This window comes from Sesamum indicum, linkage group LG3, assembly GCF_000512975.1.
Source record: "Sesamum indicum cultivar Zhongzhi No. 13 linkage group LG3, S_indicum_v1.0, whole genome shotgun sequence".
In the NCBI taxonomy this organism is placed as follows: Eukaryota; Viridiplantae; Streptophyta; class Magnoliopsida; order Lamiales; family Pedaliaceae; genus Sesamum; species Sesamum indicum.
The window spans coordinates 8,996,436-9,013,132 of record NC_026147.1 but is presented as its reverse complement, the minus strand read 5'-3'; the positions used below and the strand labels follow the sequence as shown (position 1 = coordinate 9,013,132).

Sequence of the window (16,697 nt, the reverse complement as noted above, 5' to 3'; positions counted from 1 at the left end):
ACTCCATTTAAAAGGAAACTAACGCTGGAGTTTTCGTCATCTTACTTCTTTTTACCCCTCTCTTACTTCTCCCAACTTTTATTATTCAAACTTTTGAAGCATAGTTTCCATATATTTAATCAAAATAGATTTTAGTAATAACAAATATTAATAATTGAAATATATATAAATATTTTGGAAGGTTAAATTATACATAGACTCTTTTAAAAAATATAAAATTACAATTTTATCTAACTATTTTTTTTTTAAAATAACACTTACACCCACCCATAAATTAGTCGTTTACAACTAACCCACTTCCATTATGATTGAACAAAAAATAATGACATAAGCAAAATAATTACATAAATTTTAAAATTACACTTATTTAACATTCCCAAAGTAATTTTATACCTGCAATTGGGTAAATATATAATATATATAATTAAATTGGAGTAATTATAATAAAATATTATTATCAAACTATGTGTAATTATTCAAAGGTTGACAAAGTAATATGGATACTTAATATGGGACATACCATTGACAAGTATGGGACATACTTCAATTAAGTAAACGTATCTAATGTGTCATTGCTATTAGTATTTTTCTTAAAAAAAAAAAAAGAAAGGGGGAATTACTTAAATAAGAAAAGTAATTAGAAAAAGAAATCGTAGGACATATAAAAAGGTACAAAATTGAGGTGCACTCGAGCGGGAGACAGATTTCACATACACACACACACACACCCAAAGGCAATTTTCAATATTTTCAATTTCTGGACCCTACGAAATTTCGAAATTCTGGAAATCAGCTAAAAATTATTGATCGTTTCCTCTCAAATTCAGATTAACACTCATTCAGATTGTTTACAGCGGATTGATTCTGCTGGCGACCGTGAATTGTTCGAAGGAGGAGAGGTGAAATGGGGAATCAGAAGCAGAAGTGGACGGCGGAGGAGGAGGAAGCACTGAAGGCGGGGGTGGCGAAGCACGGCGCTGGAAAGTGGAAGAATATCCTCATAGATTCAGAGTTCGCTCCAAAACTTGCAAACCGTTCCAATGTTGACCTCAAGGTTCATCATTTTGTTTGCCTCCTGCCTTTAATTTGGATTTTTTTTTAATTTTTCAATTTTACTTGCTTATATTTTTAGTTCACGATGTTTTGTCTGTCAATGTAGCTTCAGAACTGTGATTTCTGTTAATTCTTGGTATTTGACGCTATGCTATCTCTATCTGATGGTGTTCTAAAATTTGGACCTGAGATTTAATTGGCCATAGATGTGATCATACCGTGTCTTTTATATGTTATTGGAAGTGTACGACTGAAGATTTGTCAATGATGTACTGTTTAGTATATTTGAAATTTATTTCTTTACTCTCTCTTGCTGCACCTTACTTCCCAGCATGCACTAGTGTATTTCATTGTTACCCTGTCAACAACTGGCTTAGTTCAAGCACTTACCAATTCTGTATCCTACGAGAACGTCGCTGCTTTTATGTCTTGGTCACTTGGGAAAATTATTGTGCAATTGGCACTGTATTGATAACACTATATTATTTATTATTACAAGTGGAATTTAGGACAAAACTTGAGTTTGGGTACTAGTTTCTGCACATTTTCTTTAGTGTATTTTCAGTGGTTTTTGAGAATACTGTCGAGGAAACTAGACAATAAAGATATAAGCATGTGGTTCTTGAAATACAAAATGTTGGAAATACAAAGCTCCATTTTGACCTCGTATTTTGGGAGTAAATGGAAAGAGAAAACATCGAAAGATAAAACAACAAAGATGTATTGTTTGAAGTAGTAAAAGATTTTTCCTTAGTGTTTTTACTCATTAAAAATCCAATACCCAAACATTAGGGTTTGGGATTTCAGTAAAATGTTGTAAGAAAGCAAGTTGTCAGAAATGTTCTTCTCAGCTCATATGGATATCATCAAACTTCTCTCTAATCATAACCCAAAAATAAATAAATAAACAATAAGTTAATTATGTTTAGCATGTAAAATTGTTTGACATCCACATCTGTGCTTCTTCCTTGTATTTGTTTTAAAGGTATTCATTGATCTCTTTCTGATTTATCTAATCAGGACAAGTGGCGGAACATGGGTGCTAGCCATGGACAAGGCTGTAGAGATAATTCTGTGACTCCAAAAGCAAAAGCAACTGCATCCAATGCAGCAGCCCCAAAACCTCAAAATAGTTCTACTGTTTTTAGTTCGAAGGAGAAGGCTAATGAAAATCCTCCACATAGCCCACAGGAAACAAAGAATGTCCCCAAGTATGTTTCCTTTCTTTATTTCTGCTGATTTAGGTTTTACTATGATCTAAAAATTGGTCTCTCCCAGATTATGACCAGTGATTGTGATCCCACTCCACATTTTGCACAGTAAGCCCCTGCTTGCATTCCATCTTCCACTTTTTAATATATTTCTTCTTAACTTGACACACCTAAGCTGAGGGTATTCTTGAAACTTCAGCCTATGGTTGTCTATTGCCCAGCCCAGGATTTTAGTTTAGATGCTAACATTTTTATTGATTTGCTTTTCTGTATAATCTGATATTGGAGACCTCACCCTTGTTAAACCCACTGTTCTAATATTTGTTTTTCATCGTGTAGATATTGCATATATACATCATTCTCTATTGCTATTTCATGTGAGACTACTCTCATGTTTCTCAGATACAATGCAATGATACTTGAAGCACTTTCGTCCTTGAAAGACCCCAGCGGCTCTGATATTGGTGCAATTGTTGGTTTTATTGAGGTTGGATATTGCATTCTCCCTCTGTTATACTGTATGCGTGCAATAAAAGGAGATCTTATGAAGTTATCTTAAGTTTTTGCTTAAATTGATTTCTAGCAAGTCCATTGGGCTTTCTTGTAAGATGAGTTTGATAACTTATTCAGTATTGACTGAAATATTACATGTCATTTTCTTTTGACGCATAAAACTAACAGGAATCCCTTTTAAGTGTTCTACAGCTCTTGACTCATCCTGTTCACGTGTTCTACTTCAATGTAATTGAAATTACTCCAAATGACCTACAATTTGAGTGATGACAAACAATTTAGACTATTATATGCATTTCACTTGAATTGAAATTTTAAAAGAACATTAGTAAACCTTGAAAAGAATAAATATGTTCATGAAAGTGGGCTTTGAACTTGTTGCATTTAGTTGCACCTTTTTAAAAATACATGAATTTGCTTACCTTTGTGGAGAAAATCAGCTGCCAGCTAAAGTGAGTATTTGGTTGTATGATGACTTGCACTTCTTGCTTTTGCATTACGGGAAAAAGTGATCTGCATGTGTTGCTTAATTCACCAGGTAGGATAATATATAACAGAAGTTTAATGTGTATGTCTCATGTTTGACAGCAAAAGTATGAGGTGCCACAAAATTTCAGAAGGTTATTGAGTTCAAAGCTGAGAAAACTTGTTTTGCAAGGCAAACTTGAGAAGGTATATGATTTCCTCTCTGATAATATGAAACCATGAGTAACCTGAACTCTAAACCATAATCCTGTCAGAAACATAGATTTAGACTTTGAGATACTTAGACTTCCAGATCATTCACTTTAAAGTTCACTTTAGTATGATGTTATGCTCTTCTTACCACTTGCAAATGCTTTTTATCTTTTCTGTTTTAGGCTATATCTGTAATGGGTTAAAACCACTCTGTTAAACATGTCAAGGGATTGTGAGCTGCAAGTACTCTCCTCATGACACAAGATTACTTGTAACATGGACTAGGACTTACTATGTCTGGATTCATGCCAGAAGTTGGTGACTAGGATCATATCTTGGATGTGGCTGCAAGTTGGAAGATGAAGCTAAAATAGGACTAATGCAACTAACAACAAACTTATCGAATAATTAGATATACAGTTGTCCATGTCTCCAGCTCCCTTTCTCACAAGGATTTAAGATGGTATATGTCTAATTTTTATAATAAATGTTGCTCTTGACATATTGCTCAGGTTCTACAATGCTACAAGATTAAAGATGCTTCCTTGGGCACCAAAACACCAAGTCCAAAACAAAAGGATGTCAGACCAAGGCCATCACAGCAGTCTAGTTTGACCATCTCTGATGAAACAGTGGAAGATGCAGCTAGATCAGCTGCCCAGTGGATCGCTGAAGCAGAAAATAAAGCCTTCGTGATGGCTGAAGCACTTAAAGAGTCTGAAAGGGTCTCACAAATGGCTGAAGATGCAGATGCAATGCATACACTCTGTAAAGAGCTTTTTGAAAGATGTAAGTTTCGCCACTCCCTCCCATTGTACTGGCTATTATTCCCGTGTCGGTCTATGAAAGATATATCATTTATTTGTCCTCCATATCAAGGAATAAAAAAGGAGACTACAAATTCTAAAAGCAATGACTAATATTCCTGCGTTATATAGGATAACTTGACATGATATAGCTTTCTCATACGTGTATTTTTCGTTTTCAGGTTCCCGAGGTGAATACATCCTTATGGATTAGCTGATCTGTATGATAGAGTTACTAATTCGTCATTGTATATAAGATCCAATGAGAGAGGAGATGCTCCATCTTCTCCGTACCAGAATGAGACTAATTTTGTTAGCTAGGAGGCGACAGGCTCAAGATAATTCTGTATTTGTGAGTCTATGCAGTTAGGTGATAATTAAAGAATTCTTGCAAGGGTGCCATGCTTTTGACATATCATCGGATTTAGGGACGACTACTAATTGATGTGTATTCTGGCCATCTCTTCTCAACTCTCCCCTATGGTCCTGGGTCTGTGATATTGTTATATAACATGACAATTCTTCATTACCTTTAAAATCGTCCGGTTTCTATTTCTCTCTCCTGCACTTATTTCTGGATTGGTCCCTTCTATTGGTAAGTTCCTCGTTCTCTTGTTTCATTCGCTTTTTACTATCATTTCAGCCTATTCTTGAGATCATTTTAGCAGGTACCTAAAGAAACATGGCGAATACTACAAAAGATAATAGTGAATGCAGCCAATTTTTATCTAACACCACCAACCCAATTTGAGACTAGACAACAACAGATAAAAGTGCCCAAAAACTTAGTACAAATGTTCAGTTACAAATTCATCTACTTTGGTTTTAAACCAAGTCAAAAGACTAACACAGAGGGTGGGAATTATAAAAGGATAGTTTGTCCATCCATGAACTCATAAGAGCTCACTCATACAAAAAATGACTTGCTCTGGAGTGCACAATCAAATCCGGATCTCAACCTATAAGAGCACAAGCCCAAGCTCTGATGGTCTCAGTACATGCCTTAGCCGGTAGTTGTAGAGATAGTAGTGAAGTTTCCCATCTCCAGGTCCAAATTTCAGCTCCTTCAAGAAAGTCTCATTTTGCATAACATCCAAAGCATTGAAGACATCGTAGTCCTTCTTTTTGGCAACAATGAGAGCATCATTCATTAGCTGAAGTAAAGGAGTCTTTGTGGCCACGTTATAGTAAGAGTATGCAGCCTTTAGGATGGAATGGTTTTGGTTACCAAGTATAGAAGAGGGAAGAGTGTAAAAACTGCAGAAGTCAGTGATTTCATGAGTTTCCGGACTTTCGACTAAATAACTATCAATAACATCTTCCTTTGGCAGCAGCCAGTGCTCAATATCATTCTCATCAAAATCAGGTGCAACAACAAATTGCTTCAAGTAATTCCTGAGCAAACGAGTAACAGCCGGAACATCATGAGGTTCCATCTTTCTGAACCCAGGAGTTGCTGTCTGCTCTGGTAACTTGTACAACTTTATTGTTCGGCTCATTGTCATCCTTGCACCAAGCCTGGAAAACCCAACATCGATAAGCTTCTTTGGATTCAAAGATCTGTGCCAATACTGACAAGTTGTTATTGGTGTAGGGAGGACAACACCAGCAGTATAAGCCGCCTGCCAGATATTCTCCAAATGAACCCTTCGTGTAACCTCTTTAATCATGACAGGAGCAAGTCTTTTTGATCGAAGCTTCTTGTGAACGCACAGAAAATTTACCTCCGCCATCAACACAACAGCATCATGGACTCGGATTTTAGCAGGAATCCCAGTAATAAACGCAACCAACTTTTTTGAACTTTTCACCCTCACTCCAATGTGCCAGCTTCGGAAATAACCAGGAGGACGAAGTGCCCATCTAAGAAACTCCTTTGAGTAATTGAATCTGAACATGTTCTCGTCATCCTCAACATAATTATTGGTCAACAAAGCATACACCTCATTGCACACCTCCTCAGAATCTAAATCACATGTAATCCATTCATAAGGACCTGGAAGATTATATGGCTCTTGTTTGACTTCGGACAGTGGTGTTGGTTGTTCAATTGGGCCTTCAGGTAGGCTCGTATCTCCGAGATCCTTGAACTGGCCAACAGGTTGGGTTTCCCAAAACTTATGCCTCTTCGAAAGGGAGAGAGACTCTTGGACCTTCTTTGCCAATGCATCAATTGATATTTCATTCTCGTTTTCTGGAGGTTTACTATTATCACCAGAGGGAACGTTGTTTTCAGTTGGTGCATCGTTTTCAGCCATTCTCAAAAGACTTGGTCTGACATTTCATTAAGACAGCAGCACAAATCACATTTCCAACAAAAATAGTTATAAAAATTTAGCGATATACTACCATCTGTAAAAAATAGTTAAACTCTCACTATCATCAACATGAAGGTTACAAGATTTAGGCGTCACAGACAGACAATCGCATCCACTCACACGCATAAGCAACTAATTCATCACAATGCAGTATCAAATGCTTTAAAAAAGAATAAATAACTAGTAGGAAAAACATAGATACACTCAATTTCTCATCCGAACAACACTCACGCAAGTCCAGACCAATAGCACGAACACAATCAGAAAAGTAACATCATTATCCATGCAATTTCATCAACTTTTTGCACTAGCTGAACAAGGAACGAGTCTAAATAGTGGACAGTACAATTAATCACACAAGAAACAATTTCGCAGCTAAATTTCACATTTTCCGGAAAACCCCAGATCATAAATTAACAGAAAACATCCAGATTTCCAATTATTCACCGGTATTCTACTTGAATTTCACACTGACTTTACAATAAGCTAAAACCAAGCATTCGCCCAATTTGCAGATTAAGATCTGAACCAGCAAAAATCATAACACAGAATCAGAACACGGAATTGCGAGAGTGCGTTTACCTCAAACAAGATTAGAAATCCGTATACGCACAATTATGGAGATATATGGTGTTTAGAATTGGGAATTTTTGTGGGTGTATTGCACTACAAATTAAAGGAGGTTGATTGTTTAGAGAGAGATGAAATGGGTGATGGGGATCAACGAAAAATGAGGGAAGGAATCATGAAATTTGAGCTAAAGCAATGGGAATATTGATGTTGGAACAAAAGATGTACCTTTTCCTTTCATTAACCCTAACATCAACATGCATGGGCATTTTCGATATTTCAATGTGACATTTGCAATTTTTGTTCCCCTCCACACACACATATTCATGTATCCACCCAAAATTTGAATCCAAAATCTTTAAAAATAGATCTGGAAGTTCAAACTAATGGACTATCCTCTAATATTTATAATTTTGTAGTGACGAAAATAAATAATTTTTTATTATTGAAGAATTTGAAATTATAAATTTCAAAATCTTAATTACAAATTATTTAAATGTGTTCATATAATTAGTTCTATTTTTAAAATATATTTTGTTGAATATTTTTTTCAAATGGAGTCATTTAAAACTCTTTTTTCAAATTCAAATCGATCAATTTAAATCCAACGGATTAAAAGCCAAAAGCATTCTTGTGCCCTTAGTAATCTAAGCTTTATAATTGTGTTCAATCGATAATTTTTTTTATTAAAATCAATTTTATAGGAGCAAATGATTATAATTGTGGCGCTTGATACTTCATATATCCATTTACTATAAATATTTAAGTAATAATTGATGTGCATAAAAATAGGCTAATTCAAATAGGCCTAGGCGATTCAAAAATAAGAAAGAAATGAGAGCCCATAACATCTTAAGAGACCCAAGAGGGACTTGGCAAGCGGCCTTGGGCGGTGCTCCCTAGAAAACAGATTGGCGATGAAAGGAGGTTAAAGGCATTCCCTTACTCGAATTATGATCAAAGCCCGATAAATGGACTTTCCACAAAAATAGGAGTTCTCGCAAGAAATGAGTCCTTCCCCAAGCAAAGATGTATTGTTGCGGGTTGATCAGTTGAAGATAAGACCAAGTTAAGTCTTATGCGCACGAATTTGGACCCTTTCTTCCGAGGATAAAGGAGGTTTGCAGAGTCTCATCAAAGCTGGACGGCCCCTCTATATGTACAGGTGCAGTCCCTTAACAACTTTCAGTCTCTCTACAGGGAAACTTTCAGTCTCTTTACAGGGAAACTTTCAATCCCTCTACAGGGATACCCTCCAAAATTTGAAAAATCACTCTCTATTTTTGTTTTAGCATTCGAGTTGCACTTTTAGCACGATTTCTCTCATGAAATTGCTTACTCTATCATGATTTCTCATTACATTTTATTTCTTATAATTATTTTTCTCCTAAATTCAATACTAACTTAGGTGTCGGAGTGCTAACGCCTTTTTTACAGGTTTCCCTTTAGGATTTGCATTCGCTTCGGCCCAAGTTCTGAACATAGTTCATATCAATTGGATCCGTGTGATTTTTAATGCATAAATAATATATTTCATAATAATGAATTTCATGTAATAAATTTAAGAAAATGTGAGAAATAAATCAAATAATTACATTAAAAAAATTAATTATTGACATTTTAAGTTCCTATAAATAGTCCAAGAATTACATTTCTATTTGGATCTTTTTTCTTTTTCTTTCCCCCCTTTTTGTGTTGGAGAGAAAAAATCTAAAATACAAGAGAATTTTGATTCATTACACAAAAAAAGGAGAGCAATTTAATTTGTTTTCAATTGGGAAAAAAATCCATTTATTTCAATTTAATTTAATTTTTTGAAGTAAAACAAGTGGGCCGGATCCCAATGCCAAAAGCAAGTATATGAGATTCCAAGCCCATCACAAAAATGGATCCAAATCCAATGTGAGCTGAGGGCCTGGTCCATTAGGAAAAGGCCCAGTTTTACCGACTCTTGAACAAGTGTGTATCATTTTCAGGTGATTATGAAAAAGAAAAAAAAGGAAAGAAGTGTTGTTACTATCCAAGTTATATATTTTTTGAATTATTTTACTTTTTAAAAAATTAAGTTACAAAATTATCTTGTTGTTTAAAAATTATCTTGTTTTTTAAAATTTATTATAGTTATTGATGCGTGCAGTTTTAATATGGGTCCAATAATCTTGATAATAAATTTGGGTTAATTGAGCAAAATAATTTGAGAAATAAGACCTGCAAGACAATGCGTTAGTATTTCGACGCTCAAATTAGTTTCGGATTTAAGAATAAATAAAAAAAATAAATCATAATGAAAAATTGAGATAAAAATAAGATTTTCATAAGAGAAATATAATCAGAGTACGAGTTAAGAGTTGCAGCAAAATAACAAGACAATTTCCAGATTTTTGAAGGTGTTCGTGTTGAAGGGTGTTGCCTGTATTTATAAATAAGACGTCCCCCTTTGTGGGGACTTTTACACGTTACCTGTATCTCTGAGAAAAAAGGTAAGAAAATCATGAATAAGGCTCGATTTCATCTTATCTCTAACTTGATCAGCACGGTTTTTGTTAGAGGATGACTCCTTTTACGTGAGAACTCCTACTTTGCAAGGAGTCCAAAAAATTGGGGGCACTTCCCTTTTCCTGGGCAGGCCTATGGTCTGGTAAGTCATGTACTGCGCTTCCCTCTTCGGCCGAACTTGGTAATCTTCTAGTGCGTTGTCCTCATCATGGGTTGTCGTATTCTTCACGGGCTGGTGGGTTCGATCTATGTTGTACATTCCTTATTAGGCTAAGCGTTTTTGGACTATACACATCAGTTATAAATATTGCTTTGTTATTTAAAAAATTACAAATACTCCGTTAAATTTACGACTATTTCACAAATACTTTTCATACAATGAGTTATAATAATGGAGTATTTATTAAACCATCATTAATTTACGGGACATATTTATAATTTTTTAAATTAAAAAATATTTATAATTATAATAAATTTTATAGAAGCACGATGTATTTTTTTTTAAAAAAAAGAGTATGTAACACAATCAATTTGGAGTTGGGAGTTTGAAAATATAATGATTATAAAAGGAAATAAGGAATTGAGAGTGGGAGGTGATGATGTCAATAGGTCGTGCCAATTTCCAGATTTTCTCTAATACTATGAAGAGTGGTGAAGTTTAGGAATTTGCCCTAGCCGCAATTTTAGTATAAAAGGGGGAAACCTTAACCTTAAAGCAGCCCCTTGTTTTTTGCAAACACAAAAGCGAATTCTTTCACCAACTTCTCTTCTTCCTCCAACTCCACGGCGCAGATCCGAGGAGTTATTCACCAATTTAATCAATCACAGTGACAAGATTTTTCTTCGTTCTAATTCAAAGGTTCGATCTATAATAATGCCTTTATTTATTTCTGCCCTTTTTTTTTTCTGGTTGTTGGGTTTTATTTATCCAGTGTTCTGTAGGTTTTATCGTGTTGGGTTTTTCAGTGTGTTATGGTATTTGATCTGTTATTCTGTACTGTGATAGTGTGAGAAAGTGATGCCTTTAGTGCAAGATATCTCTTTAGGTTTCTGGAGATTCTTTGGGTTTTGGGATCTTGGAATTTGGAGGTTTGCTTATTTTTGGATTAAACCTGTGTAGTGTTCGGCGTGTGGTGTAAGGTTTCAATCCTATATAATGTAATGTCTGCGAGTTTTTTTTTAATGGGATTCAATTTTGGAGCTATAGTTCATTTGTTTAATTGGGATAAGTTATATGTATTGCATCAATGTAGTTGAAGATACTGACTTCGGTGGCACTCCGGTGTGGACTGGGATCCGAAGGAGTAATCCTTTCCAGCAGATTGTTTTGTAATTTATTAGTTTTCTGGGTAAAATGATTCATCTTTTGGTGAAAAGGTTTATGGGCTTCTCTGTTGTTTGACCCTATTTTCGGAACCTCTGGAATGTGTATGTTGCTTGTGAGAGCAGGTATAAAATCTTGGGGAAGAGGAAAATGGGAGCTATTATTTGTAGACCATTTAGTCCTTGTTGTATGATAGCTCCCTGCCCCTCTGAATATCTTCCCCATACATTGTAAAAGAAGTGTAATGCTTGTACTTCATATCTGGTGGATTGCAAGTTTGGCTCTTCTTTGAAATCTTTTATCTTGAAAAATGGATGACATGTGGCTCTTCTGCCCATCTTTTGATCTTTTAAGTTTATATTTTCACTTCTTTAGTTTGATTTCTTTCCCCACCCCACCCCCTTGATTTCCTTTTTTTTTCTTTTTACTCTCTTGTCAGTTTTCCAATATAAACTTGTTACTTCTTATTTAGTACAATAAGCTTATCAATACTTTGTGGAAACTGCAGCTATGGCAGGTTTGGCACCAGCAGGATCACAATTTGATGCGCGTGAGTATGATGCAAAGATGGAAGTGTAAGTTTCCCGTGTGAATAATAATGTGTATCCGGACTTATTCATTGGAATATTGACTGGTAATATAGGAGTAATTTAGATAGATTTTTTTATCTTATTCAATTTTCTGGTGCAGGCTCCAAGTTGATGGACAGGATTTCTTTACTTCTTATGATGAGGTTTATGATAGTTTTGATGCTATGGGTCTTCAAGAAAACCTCCTTAGAGGCATTTATGCATATGGTATGTTTGCTAATGAGCTGTCTTTTATCTTCAGAATAACTAGATCAGGACGATCAAGTTTTTCAAGCCTTATTTAAGAGCCAGATATGCTTGATGGAAGAGTTGTTATGGATAAATTTGATTAGACTTGACTACTTCCTCAAGCCTTTGCCTTTTTACAAATCATTTATCTCTGTTATAACTGGACGTAGCAAGGCGTTCTCATATTGTTTTCACCTTTTTGTCCCATGAAGGTTTTGAGAAGCCCTCCGCCATCCAGCAAAGGGGCATTGTTCCATTCTGCAAGGGACTTGATGTCATTCAGCAGGCTCAGTCTGGAACTGGGAAAACTGCTACCTTCTGCTCTGGCATTTTGCAGCAGCTTGATTATGGTCTAACACAGTGCCAAGCCTTGGTTTTGGCACCCACTAGAGAACTGGCACAGCAGATTGAGAAGGTTATGCGAGCGCTTGGTGACTACCTTGGCGTGAAGGTTCATGCTTGTGTGGGTGGAACCAGTGTTCGTGAGGATCAGCGGATTCTTTCAGCTGGGGTTCATGTTGTTGTTGGAACCCCTGGTCGTGTGTTTGACATGTTGCGGAGACAGTCACTTCGTGCTGATTACATCAGAATGTTTGTATTGGATGAGGCAGATGAAATGCTCTCACGAGGTTTTAAGGATCAGGTACATTTCTTTTTCTTTGCTTTGCTGTAATAGATTCTGCAACCTTTTGAGCTTGCCAGTAAATACTTGTGTTTGTATAATGCTATATTGTGGATGGCCACCAGTTTTCCTTGTCATTCTGAGATATGGCCCTGTCCATAATTTCGTGATTTTATATTTTCTTTCTTGGAGGACTTACTAATTACTGGATGCTTGTGCTGCTAGATATATGATATCTTCCAGTTGCTGCCAAGTAAAGTACAAGTTGGGGTGTTTTCTGCTACAATGCCACCAGAAGCCCTTGAAATCACCAGGAAGTTCATGAATAAGCCTGTGAGGATCTTGGTGAAGCGGGATGAGCTAACCCTCGAGGGTATTAAGCAGTTCTACGTCAACGTTGAAAAGGAAGATTGGAAACTGGAAACACTCTGTGATCTTTACGAGACCCTTGCCATCACTCAGAGTGTCATCTTCGTGAACACTAGACGGAAAGTCGACTGGCTCACTGACAAGATGCGAGGCCGGGACCACACCGTCTCAGCTACCCATGGAGACATGGACCAGAACACTCGAGACATCATCATGCGCGAATTCCGCTCAGGCTCTTCTCGTGTCCTCATCACAACCGATCTCTTGGCTCGTGGTATTGACGTGCAGCAAGTATCTCTCGTCATAAACTATGATCTCCCAACTCAGCCCGAGAACTATCTCCATCGTATCGGAAGAAGTGGAAGGTTTGGAAGGAAAGGAGTTGCCATAAACTTCTTGACGAGGGATGATGAAAAAATGCTCCACGACATCCAGAAGTTCTACAACGTTATCATCGAAGAACTCCCATCAAATGTTGCTGATCTTCTTTGAGGTGCTTTTTTAGGTTTGTTTGAGGGAAAAAGGGGGGCTTTGAAGTTTCTTGTTGCTAGTTAATGTTTTTTCCTCTTGTCCAATTTATTTTGCAAAAGATCAACTGTTCCACCCAGTCCAACTGCTGCATGCATCTATGCAGCATATATACTAATGCAAATTTTGTCTGTAGGTATGTTTATGTAACGTATGCAATTTTTGCCCCAAAATTTTGGTTAAATCTAATTCACTTATTATCCCTTTTTCGCCATTTTCTTTCTTCTTTTTTTTTTCATATAGTGTTTCTTGAAATACAAATACTCTGGAAGAGGTCTTGTTATCCTAAAATTAAATTTCGATTTTATCTTATCATTCGGATATACCATGCACAAAGTAAATGGGGCTTAAAGGGATAAGTTTAAGGGGAAATGTAATATTTGGTCTGGTAAGATTTTGTTTAAGATTACTTTATCCGTCCAAGTTCATTTTTTGATTTTAGTATTTTTAAATTTTAATATTTGTCTTAGTTTGGTCCTTTGGCCTTTTTTTGTCTAAAAATGGTCAGAGAAAGCAAACTGAGAGAAAAAGTAAAATTTGAGAATGCTAAAGTCAAAAAATGAATTTGAGAGACTAAAGTAATTCTATACAAAAACTGATCAAATATAGTATTTGCCCTAAGTTTAATTATAAAAACATATTTTACTTTTATAAAATTATAGGTACATCTTTGAGTGATGTTGTTTCTATAGAATTTTGTCATTTAATAGGAGGTGTATTTATAATTAAAATTAATTTCAAGAAATGAATTCGTAACTTTGTAATTAACACGGGTGTTTGTATAATTAGATTAAACTATAGAATCAAGAACATTTTTTTAAGTAGAAAACGACAAGAATGACATTCTTTTTACATTACTTTTTTAAAACTAAAGAAGTGTGATACGTTAATGAGAAGGGGTCAACTAATAGATTTTAATTAAAACCTCAAATCTTGCACCATTGCCAAGAGCCACAAAATCTGCAGCAAAAGTGGCCTCAAAACACAGTGAACTGCCCGAAAGCATCATCAGCTTCATCCAACTCTTTCACATATTAGTCCAATGCGAAATATGTGTTGCGCAGAGACAAACACACACGAAATAGAAAAAGAAAATTACATTTACGGGCCTTAACCTATGCTATATTTGCACACACAGTTTTAACATTTTGAAAAATCACAAATACCATCGTTGACAGTAAAAAAGTTGGTGTAATTTCTGCAATAATGATGATATTTTTGGGGATGTATGTATAATTTTGAAAAAATTAATAGTATGTGTAATGATATCGACGTTTCTATAGATGTATGTGTAATTGTTCACAAGACAAGAGATGATTTGTGTATATAAATTATAGATCATGGATATAAATAGAATTAATTCAAAAAAAAAAGTAAACCCACTGAATTTAAGGAATCTAACCATCATAAAATAGTTTTGCTGCTAAAATTATCGAAATATTATTCAATTTGATTGCTACAACTCGAACAACGCACCAAGAGTTAAACCTCGATACTTGCTATATCGAGTATTATAATTCAATTACTGTCAACTATAACAGACACACTAAAAGAGAGAAATCCCACGTTACAATATAATTTAATTTGCAATGCTCAAATAAAAAAAATAATAATTTAATTACTAAAAGAAAAAAATACATAAAGGACTTTGAAATTAGTAAAATAGAACCCCCAAATAATAATAATAATAATTAAAAGGGTGGCACTGGTCACAGCTAAGGAACTTGCTATAAAAAGCTAAAAGCCACAGCAAGAACTCCTCCACTCCCTCTACAAAGACTCTGAACAGCAGCATATCACAAGAACCCTTTTTTCCTCTCCCTCCCCTCAGTTTCTGTGCATCAACTTTCTCTATATATGGAGAAATTTTCAAGATCCAAATCAAGCAGAGAAAGTGGGATGCAGAAGCAGCCAACCAGCATGAATGATCTCAGGAGCTACAGCACTTCCGCCTATAATCCTCCTCCATATCTTGACTGTGATAAAAAGGGCAGCTTTAACGAGGTGAAAATCAAGAAGAGTGGCAGTAAAAACAATGGTTTTTCTTCAAAGAGTTGGAGTTTGAAGGTAGACCCTGAGTTCCAGAGGAAGAAGAGAGTTGCTAGCTATAAGGCTTATGAAGTAGAAGGTAAAATGAAGGGTTCTGTAAAGAAGAGCTTCAGGTGGATCAAGGATACTTGCAACCAAGTCATTCATGGCATTTGGTGATTTTCTTTCTTTCAATTCATTTTTTTTTTGGGGGGTGGGGGGGAGGGGGCCTCCCCTCAGTTTCTGTGCATCAACTTTCTCTATATATGGAGAAATTTTCAAGATCCAAATCAAGCAGAGAAAGTGGGATGCAGAAGCAGCCAACCAGCATGAATGATCTCAGGAGCTACAGCACTTCCGCCTATAATCCTCCTCCATATCTTGACTGTGATAAAAAGGGCAGCTTTAACGAGGTGAAAATCAAGAAGAGTGGCAGTAAAAACAATGGTTTTTCTTCAAAGAGTTGGAGTTTGAAGGTAGACCCTGAGTTCCAGAGGAAGAAGAGAGTTGCTAGCTATAAGGCTTATGAAGTAGAAGGTAAAATGAAGGGTTCTGTAAAGAAGAGCTTCAGGTGGATCAAGGATACTTGCAACCAAGTCATTCATGGCATTTGGTGATTTTCTTTCTTTCAATTCATTTTTTTTTTGGGGGGGGGGGGGGAGGGGGTTATTGGTATGTCACAATTCTCTCTTTTGTTGTTTTTTTGGGTTTATGTTTATATTATTGGTGAAGGGTTGTCAAGTTCTTGATGTTCAAGAAATCCAAAACATTGAAATTTGAATTTCTATTCATGCTTGTCCTTGAATTGAGATGGGTAGCTCTTTTTCTTGTTCAAACATGTTTTTGCTTAAGCAATGTGAAGTTCTTGATGATCAAGAAGCCGAGTGCACTGGTCATTTTTTTTTCTTTTTTCCATGTGAATTGGTAATTGTCAGAAATTAAGGTGGTTGAATTCTTTTCTGTGTTTTTCAAGAACTAATTCTAATTCTAATTCAAATTGTTTGGATTAAAACCAATTATATTAACAACACATTTGTCGATGCAAATTGATGTGTAGTTTAAAAAAATAACTAATTAAATATCAAATGTATCATACTTATTTTGTAATTAATTTAATTTTATGATTAATTCGATTGCCTCATACTTCAGATTTGAGTAAAACTTTTTACTTTTATTCAATAATCCCTAAAATTGGGAGTATATGAGAGTCTATGAGGAGAATATCATCACAATTTGCTAATCTTTTGTAATATGATCAAAGATATATTGTGCTTTAGTTTAGTGAATGAAGAAATAACAATTATTTCAAGAAAAAGTAATGATGAAAGCACAATTATTTCAAGTGGACAGTTTAATTATATAT

General features: G+C 35.4%; 5 protein-coding genes across 6 annotated transcripts; 4 read left to right on the top strand and 1 right to left on the bottom strand.

Moving 5' to 3' along the window:
• LOC105157774 (telomere repeat-binding factor 4) lies at positions 705-5,195 on the top strand. Of its 2 annotated transcripts, XM_011074246.2 has the most exons (6): positions 705-1,054; positions 2,074-2,264; positions 2,667-2,751; positions 3,366-3,449; positions 3,968-4,244; positions 4,444-5,195. In XM_011074246.2, exons 1-6 carry the CDS (start codon positions 905-907, stop codon positions 4,473-4,475), a joined length of 819 nt encoding a protein of 272 aa, XP_011072548.1. In that variant the 5' UTR covers positions 705-904; the 3' UTR covers positions 4,476-5,195. The 2 variants fall into 2 exon arrangements, with proteins under 2 accessions (XP_011072548.1, XP_011072549.1); XM_011074247.2 differs by lacking the exon at positions 3,366-3,449.
• On the bottom strand, positions 4,998-7,426 carry LOC105157773 (glycylpeptide N-tetradecanoyltransferase 1-like). Its single transcript, XM_011074245.2, has 2 exons — positions 7,162-7,426; positions 4,998-6,535 (listed from the first exon to the last, which is right to left on the bottom strand). Exon 2 carries the CDS (start codon positions 6,517-6,519, stop codon positions 5,221-5,223), a length of 1,299 nt encoding a protein of 432 aa, XP_011072547.1. The 5' UTR covers positions 6,520-6,535; positions 7,162-7,426; the 3' UTR covers positions 4,998-5,220.
• Positions 10,306-13,509, top strand: LOC105157771 (eukaryotic initiation factor 4A-8). Its single transcript, XM_011074244.2, has 5 exons — positions 10,306-10,504; positions 11,478-11,544; positions 11,660-11,766; positions 12,000-12,430; positions 12,635-13,509. Exons 2-5 carry the CDS (start codon positions 11,480-11,482, stop codon positions 13,268-13,270), a joined length of 1,239 nt encoding a protein of 412 aa, XP_011072546.1. The 5' UTR covers positions 10,306-10,504; positions 11,478-11,479; the 3' UTR covers positions 13,271-13,509.
• On the top strand, positions 15,038-15,541 carry LOC110011734. The gene has a single exon (XM_020692803.1). The coding sequence runs from the start codon at positions 15,164-15,166 to the stop codon at positions 15,512-15,514; it is 351 nt and encodes a 116-aa protein (XP_020548462.1). The 5' UTR covers positions 15,038-15,163; the 3' UTR covers positions 15,515-15,541.
• On the top strand, positions 15,570-16,170 carry LOC110011735. Its single transcript, XM_020692804.1, has one exon. It carries the CDS (start codon positions 15,601-15,603, stop codon positions 15,949-15,951), a length of 351 nt encoding a protein of 116 aa, XP_020548463.1. The 5' UTR covers positions 15,570-15,600; the 3' UTR covers positions 15,952-16,170.